Raw genomic sequence first — 15,240 nt, 5'->3', positions numbered from 1 at the left:
GTTTATTTTTTAGATATGCAGCCAATAACCTACAAACAAGGGAGTCTTAAATAATGCCTAAACTAAAGACTCTGCTAACTAAATTCAGCTGACTCGATACATGTTAACGGACTATGATAATGGCCTACTCAGACAACACATTGTTTCATATAGCTGGCAGAAAATACTCAAAACAGACAAGCAGCGTATCTATCATCCACAAATAATATAATATTGAGCAGCAGCTGTCAGAGTCGCATTGGAGTGACGTCACCTCCCCTCTTCCAATGATTGACTAGAGGAGGAGCTGTCGGTCAAGAACTAGTGGACCAGTGGGGATGCAAAGAAAAAACAGTAATATAACCTAAAATATAATATAAAAGGGAAACATGATTTTGTTTGCAATTCTAATGACTTTGCTTGAATTTTTTTGTTGGTTTTTTTGCAGCACATTTTAAATGTGTTTATATATTTTTGATTCATGCTTGTTATTTTTTTATCTGCGCTTTTTATTTATTTTTGCGCTTATTATTTTTTTATCTGAACTTATTATTTTTTGATTCAAGCGTATTATTTTTGGATCCGTGACCGCAATACGTTTGACGGGATTTTGATCCCATACAAACGTACCATTGTGAGTAAAGAAACAGATAAATACAGATCTAAACCAAAACCAACGAAGCTTCAATACAGCATTCCTCCTTCTCACTTGTAAACAGTGCTGCTTTTTCATGTGTGTCTAATGTACCTCAGTTCTTGCGTGTCTCACATGCCAACGCGATTATGTTCCATGCACATGGCGCTGCCGACTGGAAGCTAGTTAAACAAAAGAGTTAAAACAGTACTTATATATTGATCTTTTTTTCGCATCAAAAGCATCACCATCCACTTGCATTTAAAGGACCTACTGAGCGAAGATACTTTTCTATTTTTCTTCTGCTTGGGATATCACGAGGGTGAGTAAATGATGAGAGAATTTTCAATTTTTTTCAATTTTCATTTCATGTTGACTTTAAAGCTTTATATTGTCACTCCCACAGCCGGGTCACGTAGCAAAAGAATTCCTCAAAACCAGGACTGACACTTTTCACAAAGGGTGGAAACACTTACGGTATATACTCATTAACACACACACACCTCAGGAGGTGAATCGTTCTGTCAGCTAACACAAACCTCCCTCATAATCATCGTGTTCTTCAGCTGGTAGTGGCGCTCCGCTGCCCCCTTGTGGAGCAACTGGAGTTTTCTTCTTTTTTCCACCTCCCCCGCCTGGCACCTTCAGAGAGATGGCCAACTTGGCATACTGTACAAAATGAAGCGGAAAGGGAACTATTTATCAGCACTGCAGGGTATCATCATATTTTATCCACCTTTAGACCCCAAAATGTGTCACAGCAAGTCACAGATACGTATGGGGCATTCTATGATACACACCATGTCTGAGCAATTACACAATTCATATATAAAAACAATATAATAAGTAATAATAGTCTAAATATGAATTTAAAATGGTGCCAAATTTACTGTCCTGCAAAGAAAACTACATGCAGTAACTACACATTTGGTAAAATTGACCAAAATTCAGTTTCTTAGACAATGATCTGTCCTGTGACTTTCAAAGGCAGAAATGTGAAGCTTTTAATTTTATAAAAGCACTTACATTCATTCTTCTGTTAAAACTCATGTATCATTTGAGCTGTGAAGTTGCTTAAATAGCCATTTTTATGGCCTCTTTTGGGGTTTGCAGCATTATGTCGTCATGGCAACGAAGTTGTAAAATTGGATAACTGAACAGTAAAGGTTAGTAAGTGATTTTATCACGCTAAATTCATGTTAATGTAACTGGTCCAGCTCGCCCCCTCCAAACAGGATTCGAACCGGCATCTCCAGCGTGGGAGGCGGGCGCGCTAACAAGGAGGCTAAAGGCTACAGCCTCTAACGTCAGTCGCTAGTGCACCTCTTAAGGCCAGGGGAGTGATGATAACACATACTGCACAGCTATCACGTACCAGCTGGCTCCCGTTACACTCACCCCCCTAAACTTCATTCCCATCTGGGTCATGGCACCACTGTAACCGGTCCTGCTAGATCCGCTCTGAACGGGATTCGAACCAGCGTGGGAGGCGGGCATGCTAACGAGGAGGCTAAAGGCTACAGCCTCTAGCATCAGTTGCTAGTGCACCTCTTGAGGCCAGGGGAGTAAGGTTTACACATACTGCACAGCTATCACGTACCAGCTGGCTCCTGTTACACTCACTCCCCTAAACCTCACTCCCATCCGGGTCACAGCACCACTGTAACCGGTCCTGCTAGACCCGCTCCGAACAGGATTCGAACTGGCGTGGGAGGCGAGCGCGCTAATGAGGAGGCTAAAGGCTACAGCCTCTAACGTCAGTCGCTAGTGCGCCTCTTGAGGGCAGGGGAGTGAGGTTTACACATACCGCACAGCTATCACGAACCAGCTGGCACCTGTTACATTAACATGCATACTGTTTAAAGTAGATAATTTGGCTATACTTTTCAAACAGTGAGTGTTTAACGTTCACGGATCGGCCCCATTCACATTTACAGTGCATCCGGAAAGTATTCACAGCGCTTCACTTTTTCCACATTTTGTTATGTTACAGCCTTATTCCTCAAAATTCCACAAACAATACCCCATAATGACAATGTGAAAGAAGTTTGTTTGAAATCTTTGCAAATTTATTAAAAATAAAAAACGAAAAAAAAAACACATGTACATAAGTATTCACAGCCTTTGCTCAATACTTTGTTGAAGCACCTTTGGCACCAATTACAGCCTCAAGTCTTTTTGAGTATGATGCTACAAGCTTGGCACACCTATTTTTGGGCAGTTTCTCACATTCTTCTTTGCAGGACCTCTCAAGCTCCATCAGGTTGGATGGGGAGTGTCGGTGCACAGCCTTTTTCAGATCTCTCCAGAGATGTTCAATCGGGTTCAAGTCTGGGCTCTGGCTGGGCCACTCAAGGACATTCACAGAGTTGTCCCGGAGCCACTCCTTTGTTATCTTGGCTGTGTGCTTAGGGTCGTTGTCCTGTTGGAAGATGAACCTTCGCTCCAGTCTGAGGTCCAGAATGCTCTGGAGCAGGTTTTCATCAAGGATGTCTCTGTACATTGCTGCATTCATCTTTCCCTCGATCCTGACTAGTCTCCCAGTTCCTGCCGCTGAAAAACATCCCCACAACATGATGCTGCCACCACCATGCTTCACTGTAGGGATGGTATTGGCCAGGTGATGAGCGGTGTCTGGTTTCCTCCAGACATGACGCTTGCCATTCAATCTTTGTTTCTCATGGTCTGAGAGTCCTTCAGGTGCCTTTTGGCAAACTCCAGGCGGGCTGTCATGTGCCTTTTACTGAGGAGTAGCTTCCGTCTGGCCACTCTACCATACAGGCCTGATTGGTGGAATGCTGCAGAGATGGTTGTTCTTCTGGAAGGTTCTCCTCTCTCCACAGAGAAATGCTGGAGCTCTGTCAGAGTGACCATCGGGTTCTTGGTCACTTCCCTGACTAAGGCCCTTCTCCCCCGATCGCTCAGTTTGGCCGGGTGGCCAGCTCTAGGAAGAGTCCTGGTGCTTCCAAACTTCTTCCATTTATGGATGATGGAGGCCACTGTGCTCATTGAGACCTTCAATGCTGCAGAAATTTTTCTGTACCCTTCCCCAGATCTGTGCCTCGATACAATCCTGTCTCGGAGGTCTAAAGACAATTCCTTGGACTTCATGGCTTGGTTTGTGCTCTGACATGCACTGTTAACTGTGGGACCTTATATATGTAAATCAATGGTGTAATTAAGATAAGATAAGAGACGTTATTGTCCCAAAGGAAATGTAAAGGTAGATAAGATCTAAGAAGCATAAAAGTGTTTTTACTTTATTAACGTTAGTGTTATTACATTTCTTTCATAACAATAAAAAAAATTTGAAAAAAATCTGACCACAAACAATACAAGTGTGAGTCTAAAGTGAACAGTGCACAAGGGTTAAGTGTTACCAAATCACCCATATGTTGTCACAAATACTAACTACATACTGTGCAAATGTAATACTGTACATTAGTTATTGTTTTGTTTAGTGTGATGAATGCCGTTAAGTACTCACATCATTGTCCATGTACTTAAGTAAAGGCGAGTTACACACACGAGCCAGATCATCTTCATCCTGCTCGTCATACGCTGCCAGTAACGTCTCCATAGAAATGCAGTCCTCGCTGCCACTGAACCCTGGGAGACTGGAGAGAGGTAATACAACAATACCTAACCATGATTGCAAATACTATGCAACCTCTTACAATTAGAATTTCAACTAAAATTAGTTTTCAGAAGGTGTTCCAAGGAGATCCCGTATTCACTTCCAGCAACTGTAGTAGCTAACCAAGGAATTTTGGTGGAAATTATGGTTACCAAGGTAAATCTATAGTATGCAAGGAACAGTATTAGTATGGTGCACCAAGAGTAAAAAGCTATCATATGACTTCAGAAGACTTGGAATACAGCGCACGAGTCATACTGTCTATATTTATGCCACTCTCTTATGGCCTCATTATTTGGAAAAGAGCAGCCTGGACATTCCTTTTGTGTTCCACGGAATAAACAAAGCCATCCAGGTTCGGAATGACATGAGGGTGAGTGAATGACAGATTTTTTACATTTGAGTAAACTATCCCTTATATTAGACCATTCACTAAAACATCTGTTTTGTGTAGAGATTGCAAAGCTACACAGTTCAGTTTCAGCAAGCCAGACAGGAAGTTTCACATTCATACCTGTAACTTTCTCTCACACACTTGTCTGCAGCCACAAAATCACCTCTGTGGAGATGGACAAGCACCTGTGCGATAGTTTTCTGCAGATAACAACAACAGACATCCAGTGAATTAAACCATCTGTTGAAATTACTGCAACATTATTTAAAACTAAGTTGTTTTAGTAGATAAATTGTATTGTTAGTGGCGACAGTGCCCACAAAAAGTATTAGAAAATCGGACAAAAAGACTAGTAAAGTACTTAACATCTTTAATGAGGGAATGAACTACAATCCCATGAAACATTACGAATGATGTAACTGAATTAAAAATGATGGGAGTGTTTGCGCTATCAGTGGGTGTAGGCGCGCAATCTGTGGGTATTTTATGGTAATGAAGTGGTGCAAAGCACAATTTACTATTTTCCTGAGAGATAGGTCATTGTGCTAAGACATTTCAAAATCACGTCTGTTTTCAGCACAAAGTCTAAACTCAGTTCCTGCATTTGCAGTTTGGAGATTTCACCAGCAGGTGGTAATAAAGTGCATGTCCAAACTCTGAAAATACAGTATAGTGGAACATCAAATTATGTCAATCACTGTTAGTACTAGCCATATAAATATGCCTGATATTTAACAAGGACGCAGTTTGCACAATGAACGTAATTTTATATTCTTCTAATTCAGTGCATACAGTCCATTTACACTACCAACTTCTTATGAATGTGCCATCTTTGTTTATATCGCTGGCACTTGACAAAGAATGGATATAATAGGACAGTGCAATAACCGGAGAAAAACCTCAGAATTAAATTGCAATTGACCCAGCCCATTAGCGCACTGTGGGCGCAGTTTTGCCAAGCCCACTTGCACACAGATTTAGTGCATGCTTGCACGAAAATACCAAAACTTCATGGCCATGCACATTGACTTTGCACTTTTGGCACAGCGCTGGGCTTAGTACTAGAGCTCTTAAAATAGGACCCTTAATCTACAAAAATATTGATTTTGTATTTACACAGTAGTTCTTACTGTTTAAATAGGGTCATGACATGCCATTTTGTATTATTTTAATATGTTCCTTGAGGTTTACTTAAAATTTTAGTAAAACATTTTGCATGAAAAAACAGTCATGTGTTTGTACAACATAATCATTTTCCACCCTCATTCTGACCCTCTGTTTGAAATCCTCGGTTTTCCTTTAAGACTTGATCGTAAAATGCCCACTGTTCTGATTGGCTCTCTGCTCTCGACTGACCTGCCACCTCACCACTCACCACAACAGGGTGGGGCTACAGAGGTGATAAAGTAAATTATTCCTTGATGTGTTATTTTGGAGGCAGTCAGATGCAAATGTCTACCACAATGTGACATCACAATGTAGAGGAAGCAGAGAACGAGTCGTTTTGGCATCTTGGTTGCAAAAAAATGCTCTTTTTGCTGCGAGAAAGGAAATTTTGAGTTCTGAAACTTACAGTATGTTTTTATAGTACAATGACCTCTAATATGTTAAAAGATCAAGGAAAATTTGATTCCTCATGTCATGACCCCTTTAAAGCTATGGCTGTCAATAGAATAAAATAATCATGATTAATCTCATGATTTCAAAGCAGAATGAAACAGTATTTATGTCAAATTCGGTAATGTCAAACTTTGTTCCCCTACATTTTTACACTTATTTTTTATTTATTTTTGCAGACCCCATGGCCTAGCATACCCTTGTGACCCCCAGTTTTAAGCAAACCCCTTGTTTACAGCACCTTTGTTCTCTATCTTGACATAAAATGCATTTGAATGTGTGAATTTGAACCTTAAAGCAGGTGGGGTAGTTCTCAATTTCCTTGTACATGTTCTTTTCTTTCTGAAGGGAAACAGCCGCTTCATCCAACCTGTGGACAATGACACACAGTGTCAACAACACATTTTGTAACTATAAGGACACCTTGTGGAATATTATACTGTTTGAAACCTACCAAATTAAAAAATCTGATTCATGGGCTTAGAATGCACTTCAAACAAGCTAGAAATGATATTCCACCACAAGTCCCAAAATAACTCTGAATGCACCAGGGAGCAGAATTATTTTAGTGAATGGTGACTTAAATTTGGTCTATTTATCACAAAAAGCTATCGTATGACTTCAGAAGACTTGTGATATATTGCGCAAATCATGTGGATTACTTTTATGATAGTTTATGAACTATCTTTAATTAATATTGCTTTAATCATCACCTGTGCAGTCGTACAAGCAGTCTGGAAGCTTTACCCAGAAGTTCTGCCGCCTGTCTGAGGCGATCTTCATTCTGCACACACCAAAGACCATTTCACGTGAGTTCTGCGTGAATATTCAGGACAAATCTATAACAATTCAAAAACCCTAATTGGTTTCAATGCAATTCACCAAAAATCACACTATTGTGAATTGCACTATTGTGAACAGAAAACCTTTCTTGTGGCCTGTCAGACACTGAAAAAATATGAGAAATATGAGAACATAGGAAATTTGAACTATGTTTAACTCTCACAAAAAAATGACGTACTTTATGTTAAAGACAATTTGACCCACACAGTTCAAATACAATCAAAAACATCAATGAATCACGTAAACCTTTAATATTATGACTTGTCACAGATTAAAAAAACAAAAACAAATTAAAGCTGCAAACAGGCCCTCGCACCCTGGTGCACATTGGGGCTGCTGTGCCAGGGGAATGTCACTCCAATTTTTTTTGCATTTTTTAGCACTTAAATGTTGTTAAGAGTGTATCACAGTGTAAAACATGCAATTTCCTGTTGCCAGTAGGTGGCGCTATGACTATAACTGAATATTGGCATATAGAAGTGTTCAGGCCGGGACTCTTATAAAACATGTAAAGTTTGGAGCAGATTGGACATTTTATGCTTGAGTTATAACAACTTCCTGTTTCATGGCAAAACATCGAACTTTGTCAGGCTGCCACGGACACGCCGTTCAAAGAAAACTCAAAAGTTTCACAGTTTCGCATCACCAAGGCCTTTAGATTAGACTGTCAGAATATGATGTTGATCTGATTTAATCTCTAGGAGGGGTTCGTTAAAGTACAAGGCCTGGAAATGGCAAAAACTGAGTAAAAATTGAAGAGAAAAATCACAATGGCTGACTTCCTGTTGGGTTTAGGATATGGTTCTAAGAGGCTTTTTTGTACGTGTTGACATGTTACATAAGCCTACCAATTTTCTTATGTGTAGGTGAAACGTAGCGTGAGAGCTGCTTCGTTGAAATTTTGTATGTGGCGCTATCGAGCCATTTTGCCACAATTAATTCTAAAACCAGTATCAGATGTACAGTTTACCCACTTTTGAGATGTGTGCAAAGTTTCATGAGTTTGAGCATGTTTAGGCCTCAAAAATGTGACTCGTTTCATTTCGAACTTTGTCAGGCCGCCACGGACACACCCTTCAACGAAAACTCAAAAGCTTCGCAATTTAACATCACCAAGGCCTTTAGATTAAGACTGACTAAATATAATGTTGATCCAATTAAATCTCTGGTAGGAGTTTGTTAAAGTACAAGACCTGGAATTGGCTGTTGCCAGTAGGTAGCGCTATGACTATAACTGAATATTGGCACATAGGTGTATTCAGGCTGGGACTATTATCAAACATGTGAAGTTTGGTGCAGATTGGACATTGTATGTATGAGTTATAACAACTTCCTGTTTCATGACGAAACATTGAAATTTGTCAGACCGCCACGGCCACGGCGTGCAGTGAAAACTCAAAAGCTTCGCAATTTAGCATCGCCAAGGCCTTTAGATTAGAATATCCAAATATGAAGTAGATCTGATGAAATCTCTAGGAGGAGTTCGTTAAAGTACGAGGCCTGGAAATGGCAAAAACTGACCAAAAATTTAAGAGAAAAATCAAAATGGCTGACTTCCTCTTGAGTTTAGGACATGGGTCCAAGAGAGGGTCTTTTTGTAGGTATTGGCATGTTACACATGTGTACCAATTTTCGTACATGTAGATCAAACGTTGCGTAAAGCGCACACCGTTGAATGTTTGTAGGTGGTGCTATAGAGTCATTTTGCCACAACTAATTCTGAAACCCATATCAGATGTAAGTTTTCGCCACTTCTGATGCATGTGCAAAGTTTCATGAGTTTTCGAGTATGTTTAGGCCCTCAGAAATGCGATTAATTTGGGGGAAAAAATAATAAATGCCTAGAAGAACAATAGGGTCCTCGCACCATCGGTGCTCGGGCCCTAATGATATATAAAACTGTATTTATAGAGGGAAAAAATTATAACTGCACAACTCAAAACAAAGGCTCATTTATTATGAACGTTTCCAAAAAAAGGCTTGTATTTGTATACAACATCGTTGTTTTGTTGACTTTCCACAACACATCACTGTGGTTACAATTTGCATGCATGTGCATGACCCTAAAAGAGGAAATGTCAAAAAAAATTTAAGGAGAACAAAATAGGTTAAAGAGCCCATATATTATGCTCATTTACAGGTTCATAATTTTATTTTGGAGGTCTACTAGAATAGGTTTACATGCTTTAATGTTCAAAAAACACATTATTTTTCTCATACCGTACATTGCTGCAGCACCTCTTTTCACCCTCTGTCTCTTTAAAGCCCTCCTTTCCGAAAAGCCTGCTCTGATTGGTCAGCTGGTCCAGTCTGTTGTGATTGGTCAACCGCTTAGAGTATGTGTTGGAAATGTAACATCCCTTACCATAACCGAGTTTCAGCTACCGAGGCTTCCTGAGCAGCGCATTCCTGAGGCGGGCATTATGCAAATGTGTTACATAGTGACGTAGCTATGTCACGGAAGTAATGGCTGGACGTTTCAGGCAGTTCAGGAGCAGGGGTTTCTGTGGGAGAGAGTAACTCGCTTTGGCGTGGACTTTGTGCTTTGTAACTTTGCAGACATTTTTCAAGCTCAAACAGCTATATTACACACTAAAGGAAAGGTACAATCCAAAAAAGCATAATAGGGCCTCTTTAACTAGTGTTTCAGATTGCTCAAAAATGCAAATGAGAGCTCATATTAAACTTCTGCATCTGGCAAAGTCTGTTGCAGAACTGTCTGCAAAGCTCCTTTTTACCTTTAATTTTGGGTATGTGCAGTTGCCTTTGAACATAAAAGTATGCGGGTCAAATTGACCCGTAAACATCAGGATCATAAAATAAATTATGTACACACATTTCACAACACATTAGTGTGTCCAAACTTTGCATGCATGTTCATGACCCTAAATGAGGATTTCAGTCACAAAATTTCAAGGAGAACATCATAGGTTAATTTAGTATTTCAGACAACTCAAAAATTGAAATGGGTCAAATTGACCCACAAAATAATATGGGGGTCAAATGATTAAACATTTATAAACTTATGACTTTTATGATCATTTATAGCATTATAACATATGTTTTGCATTTTCTCACCTCAAACACAGATGCTGCTTTCTGGTACAAATCCACAGCTTTCTCTAGATCAATCGGCTCAATCAGTCTGTAAAAGTGGATGTCAATTGTTAACACTGGTAATGGTAACGGAACGTTATACACCTATTCACACAATTCAAGGTGTGTGAAGAAACAGACTAAACCATACATACAAGGGCAGTTTTCCTTGTACTGAAAAAATTTAAATAATAACAGGTGGTTTGTTTCTTTTCTTTTTCTTTGCTGAAACAAAGCTACAGAGTTCTTGCAGTAAATCCATTTACTTTATTTATTTATTTTTTATCAATGTCAAGATTTGAGGTTAAAATATAATGTATAATTCTGTATCTTAGGAACTATGACTGGTTACCATTTTTTTAAAACATTGTTTATCACCTTTTTGCCTTCACTAGTTCATTTTAAAGGGTACTGCGGTGTGTCAAATGCATCATGTTAACTACATGATCTGATCCACAGACAACAAATACTTCTGTTCGAGATTAAAACAATACAATACAATATATTCAAAACAACCTATGTTGAAGTGTTTCAACGTGTCAGTGGTCTGTATACTCACTTCCCAGCTCTGTCCAAAGCTATTCCAGCAGTTCCAGAGGTCCCGTTCTCCACATACATGATGCTGGCCTTCTCTATTAACTGAATGGCTTCAGGCATTTTCTTCATATCCTGTGAGTGTACATGACAGTCACTCATTTACAGTTTCAGTCTAAAGGCTATCTGTAAGATTCAGTATTCAGTATAAAACACACCTTTAACATCATGCCTGCTTGTTCATATGCCCTGAGAAGAATAACGACATGTGAAAACAGGGTGGCAGAACATACAGTATGTTAGATGAAATGTGTGACTTCCCATCAAATGTATTAAACAGATCTATACAGCTATACTTTATTAAATACAGGTATCTATTCTATACTATAGACTATACTATAGTAAACTATACTAACTATAGACAATGAGTATCCATACAAACAATGAATAATTAGTAATTTATAGGTAGCTATAGATTAGAAAGTGAACTATGGATAATAAGTAAATTATAGATACAGATCAATAAGTTAACTATGGATAATTTGTCAATTATTAGATAGCTATAGATCAATAAGTTAACTATGGACAATTAGTAAATCCTTGATAATTATTATAGTTTAAATAATTAACTATGGATAATTCGTCAGTTATAGCTATAGTTTAGAAAGTTAACGATGTATAATTAGTCAATTATAGACAGCTACAATTCAGAAAGTTAACCATGGATAATTTGTAAATTATTAGGTTGCTATAAATCAATAATTTAATTATGGATAATTAGTAAAATATAGTTATTATAGTTTAGATAATTAACTATGGATAATTAGTAAATTATAGTTATTATAGCTTAGATAATTAACTATGGATAATTAGTAAATTATAGTTATTATAGTTTAGATAATTAACTATGGATAATTAGTAAATTATAGTTATTATAGTTTAGATAATTAACTATGGATAATTAGTAAATTACAGACAGCAATAGTTCTGAAATTAAACATGGATAATTTGTAAATTATTAGGTAGCTATAGATCAATATAATTAAATATGAATAGTTAGTAAATTATAGATAGCTATAGTTTAGAAAGTTAACTATGGATAGTTAGTAAGTTATAGTAATTATAGTTTAGATAATTAACTTTGAATAATTAGTCAATTATAGATAGCCTTAGTAAAAAAGTTAAATATGGATAGTTAGTAAATTATAGATAGCTATAGTTTAGAAAGTTAACTATGTATAGTTAGTAAATTATAGTTATTATAGTTAAGATAATTAACTATGGATAATTAGTAAATTACAGACAGCAATAGTTCTGAAAGTTAATCATGGATAATTTGTAAATTATTAGGTAGCTATAGATCAATAAGTTAAATATGAATAGTTAGTCAATTATAGATAGCTATAGTTTAGAAAGTTAACTATGGATAGTTAGTAAATTATAGTAATTATAGTTTAGATAATTAACTTTGAATAATTAGTCAATTATAGCTATTTTTAAAAAGTTAACTATGGATAATTAGTAAATTATAGTTATTATAGTTTAGATAATTAACTATGGATAATTTGTAAATTATAGTTATTATAGTTAAGATAATTAACTATAGATAATTATTCAATTATAGCCACAGTTTAGAAAGTTAAATATGGATAGTTAGTCAATTATAGTTATTATAGTTAAGATAATTAACTATGGATAATTAGTAAATTACAGACAGCAATAGTTCTGAAAGTTAATCATGGATAATTTGTAAATTATTAGGTAGCTATAGATCAATAAGTTAAATATGGATAGTCAATTATAGATAGCTATAGTTTGGAAAGTTAACTATGAATAGTTAGTAAATTATAGTAATTATAGTTTAGATAATTAACTTTGAATAATTAGTCAATTATAGCTATTTTTAAAAAGTTAACTATGCATAATTAGTAAATAATTGATAGTTATTTTAGTTTAGATAATTAACTATGGATGATTAGTCAATTATAGCTATAGTTTAGAAATTTAATGATGGATAATTAGTAAATTATAGTTATTATAGTTTAGATAATTAACTATGGATGATTGGTCAATTATAGCTATAGTTTAGAAAGTTAATTACGGATGATTAGTAAATTATTGAAAGTTATTATAGTTTAGAATATTAACTGTGGATAGTTAGTAAATTATAGACAGCTATATTTCAGAAATGTAATTTTTGATTATTAGTCAATTATAGGTATAGATCAGAAAGTAACCAATGGATAATTAGCAAAGTACAGATGTGTATTATAGTGTATTATAGACTGTTAACTACAGATCGAGGTAATAGTAAATAGATAACATAAACTGTCACTTACTTTGCTGCGTTGAACAGTCTGTGAATATTAGTTAAGTGAATATAACTATTGAATGTGAGAAAATAAAACCAAATACTACTCAATCTAAACAAGTTTCATCATACAGTACAATTCTAACATTTGACACAGTTCAATCCAATATTCAATTAGAATTTACATTACTGTACATCATTATTTTGTATGTATTTTTATATTATCAGAATGTGTAATGAATAAAGTAAAATCTTGTGGCATAACACTGTAACGCACAATTTTAGTTCTCGTTTAGTGGAGTTGCTTTGTAAATTCTGATTATTTCCGAGTTTGACCTTTAACTGGAGTTACAGCATCGTGTGCAGTTATGATCAAGAAGGATACGCTTTGTTTTCTGTGTGATATTCAGCCTCCTTCAGATACGCGTCCTTCGCTTGCTCAAATTGCTTTGCATTTTTGAAAGCCACAGCTAATATAACAGAAAACAGACATTTGGAAAAAATCAGTAGCCTAATCATAACATCTCAAGTAAATAAAATATTGCAACATTTTTATATAAAAGTGCAAGATCTTTAACGGTTTATAAGAAAGCTTTATCACCTGCTTTTGCCATCTCTGAAGCAGCTCCATCATAGTCTGGCTTCCATTTGGTCATGCTGGTCTTTAAACTGCATGAGATAAAACAGACCCTCTGAGAACCAGACCCAGTCCCAGATCAGTACCAGACCCAGTTTCAGTTAAGATCTACCTTTTTGAAATAGTTGACTGTATGCTAGTGTGGTTTTATTGTGCTCACTTGTTTGCCCTACACAGCTACAAAAGGAATATACTGAAATTGGGGGATACAATTATGATTATTTATTTATTTTTTTCTATGATGACATATAAAACCACTGTAAGACAAAAGTAATTTGTGCAATTGGACTCACAACTTTTGGCACTGGGACATTGTGACAACTAGCCATTGTACTGCATGTTAGGAGTGACCCGCATCATCATATTCCCACGGGCTAGAATTTCAGAACTCCCAAAATCAACATCAGCACCACAACAGCTGTCGTCAAGGTAACCTAAAGCACGATTACGCAATCACTGTCGCTGGATAACGTTTAAATTACGGAGCTTCTGCATCGTTAATCTTCTCACATAATTATCTAGACATGATTCCAGCAATTAATCAAGTGTGTTAAAAATAAACGACATCTCGTCACCTGGCATTATTAGAGACAGTTTAATTGACAGCAACATTGAAGCCACAAGGCCATTAGGCCACTGATAACTCTAGTGTTTGTATGTTACAGTGAAATGAATGAGAATAGATCTGTTTATTCTATTAATGATCTTGTCTCACCATTTCTCCGCTTTGGCGATGTGCTCGTGCGCCTCGTTGATCTTCTGTGCGGCCATGACTCTCCTTCAGCGACCGATCCGCTGTTTTGAAGAAGGAAGATGATGATGCGCCGTTACGTAGATTATCCTGAATTTCATTAAGACCTCATTCACGTGACGGTGTTTTTCTACGGGAGCCCGAGTGGAATGCTGCAATGCACCATGTGTGACTCTCTCTCTCTCTCTCTCTCTCTCTCTTAATTGACAACAGTACAAAATGCAATATTAAAGTAACAAATTACAATAAAAAATCATAAAAACAGTGATCATTTTTAAATAATAAAAATTTAATTCAAACTATCCCAAAAACAATTCACTGTACAGGCCTAAATATAAATTGCAATATTTGCACATGTACATAAATATATTTCACTCTAAATATAAAGTGCAATAGTTGCACTCACTCTCTCTCTCTCTCACACGCACACATACACACACACACACTCTCTCTCCCTCTCTCTCTCTCTCTCTCTCACTCATACACTCTCTCTCTCTCTCTCTCTCTCTCTCTCACACACACACATACACTCTCTCTCTCACACATACACACTCTTTCTCTCCCTCTCTCTCTCTCTCTCACATACACACTCTCTCTCTCCCTCTCTCTCTCTCACATACTCTCTCTCTCTCACACATACACACTCTTTCTCTCCCTCTCTCTCTCTCTCTCACATACACACTCTCTCTCTCCCTCTCTCTCTCTCACATACTCTCTCTCTCTCTCTCTCTCTCTCTCTCTCTCACATACACACTCTCTCTCTCCCTCTCTCTCTCTCTCTCCCTCTCTCACATACACTCTCTCTCT

At 36.9% G+C, this 15,240-nt stretch overlaps 1 protein-coding gene across 1 annotated transcript; it reads right to left on the bottom strand.

Moving 5' to 3' along the window:
* Positions 1-268: 268 nt before the first annotated feature.
* On the bottom strand, positions 269-14,546 carry LOC127441052 (gamma-soluble NSF attachment protein-like). Its single transcript, XM_051698205.1, has 12 exons — positions 14,398-14,546; positions 13,647-13,714; positions 13,431-13,515; positions 13,074-13,091; positions 10,953-10,983; positions 10,760-10,869; positions 10,183-10,249; positions 6,975-7,045; positions 6,553-6,631; positions 4,765-4,844; positions 4,101-4,230; positions 269-1,282 (listed from the first exon to the last, which is right to left on the bottom strand). Exons 1-12 carry the CDS (start codon positions 14,451-14,453, stop codon positions 1,142-1,144), a joined length of 936 nt encoding a protein of 311 aa, XP_051554165.1. The 5' UTR covers positions 14,454-14,546; the 3' UTR covers positions 269-1,141.
* Between the last annotated feature and the right edge of the window lie 694 nt (positions 14,547-15,240).

The sequence above is a fragment of the Myxocyprinus asiaticus genome, chromosome 5, assembly GCF_019703515.2.
Source record: "Myxocyprinus asiaticus isolate MX2 ecotype Aquarium Trade chromosome 5, UBuf_Myxa_2, whole genome shotgun sequence".
In the NCBI taxonomy this organism is placed as follows: domain Eukaryota; kingdom Metazoa; phylum Chordata; class Actinopteri; order Cypriniformes; family Catostomidae; genus Myxocyprinus; species Myxocyprinus asiaticus.
Note: the sequence above shows the minus strand (reverse complement) of the source record. Positions and strands in the feature narration are given on the sequence as shown.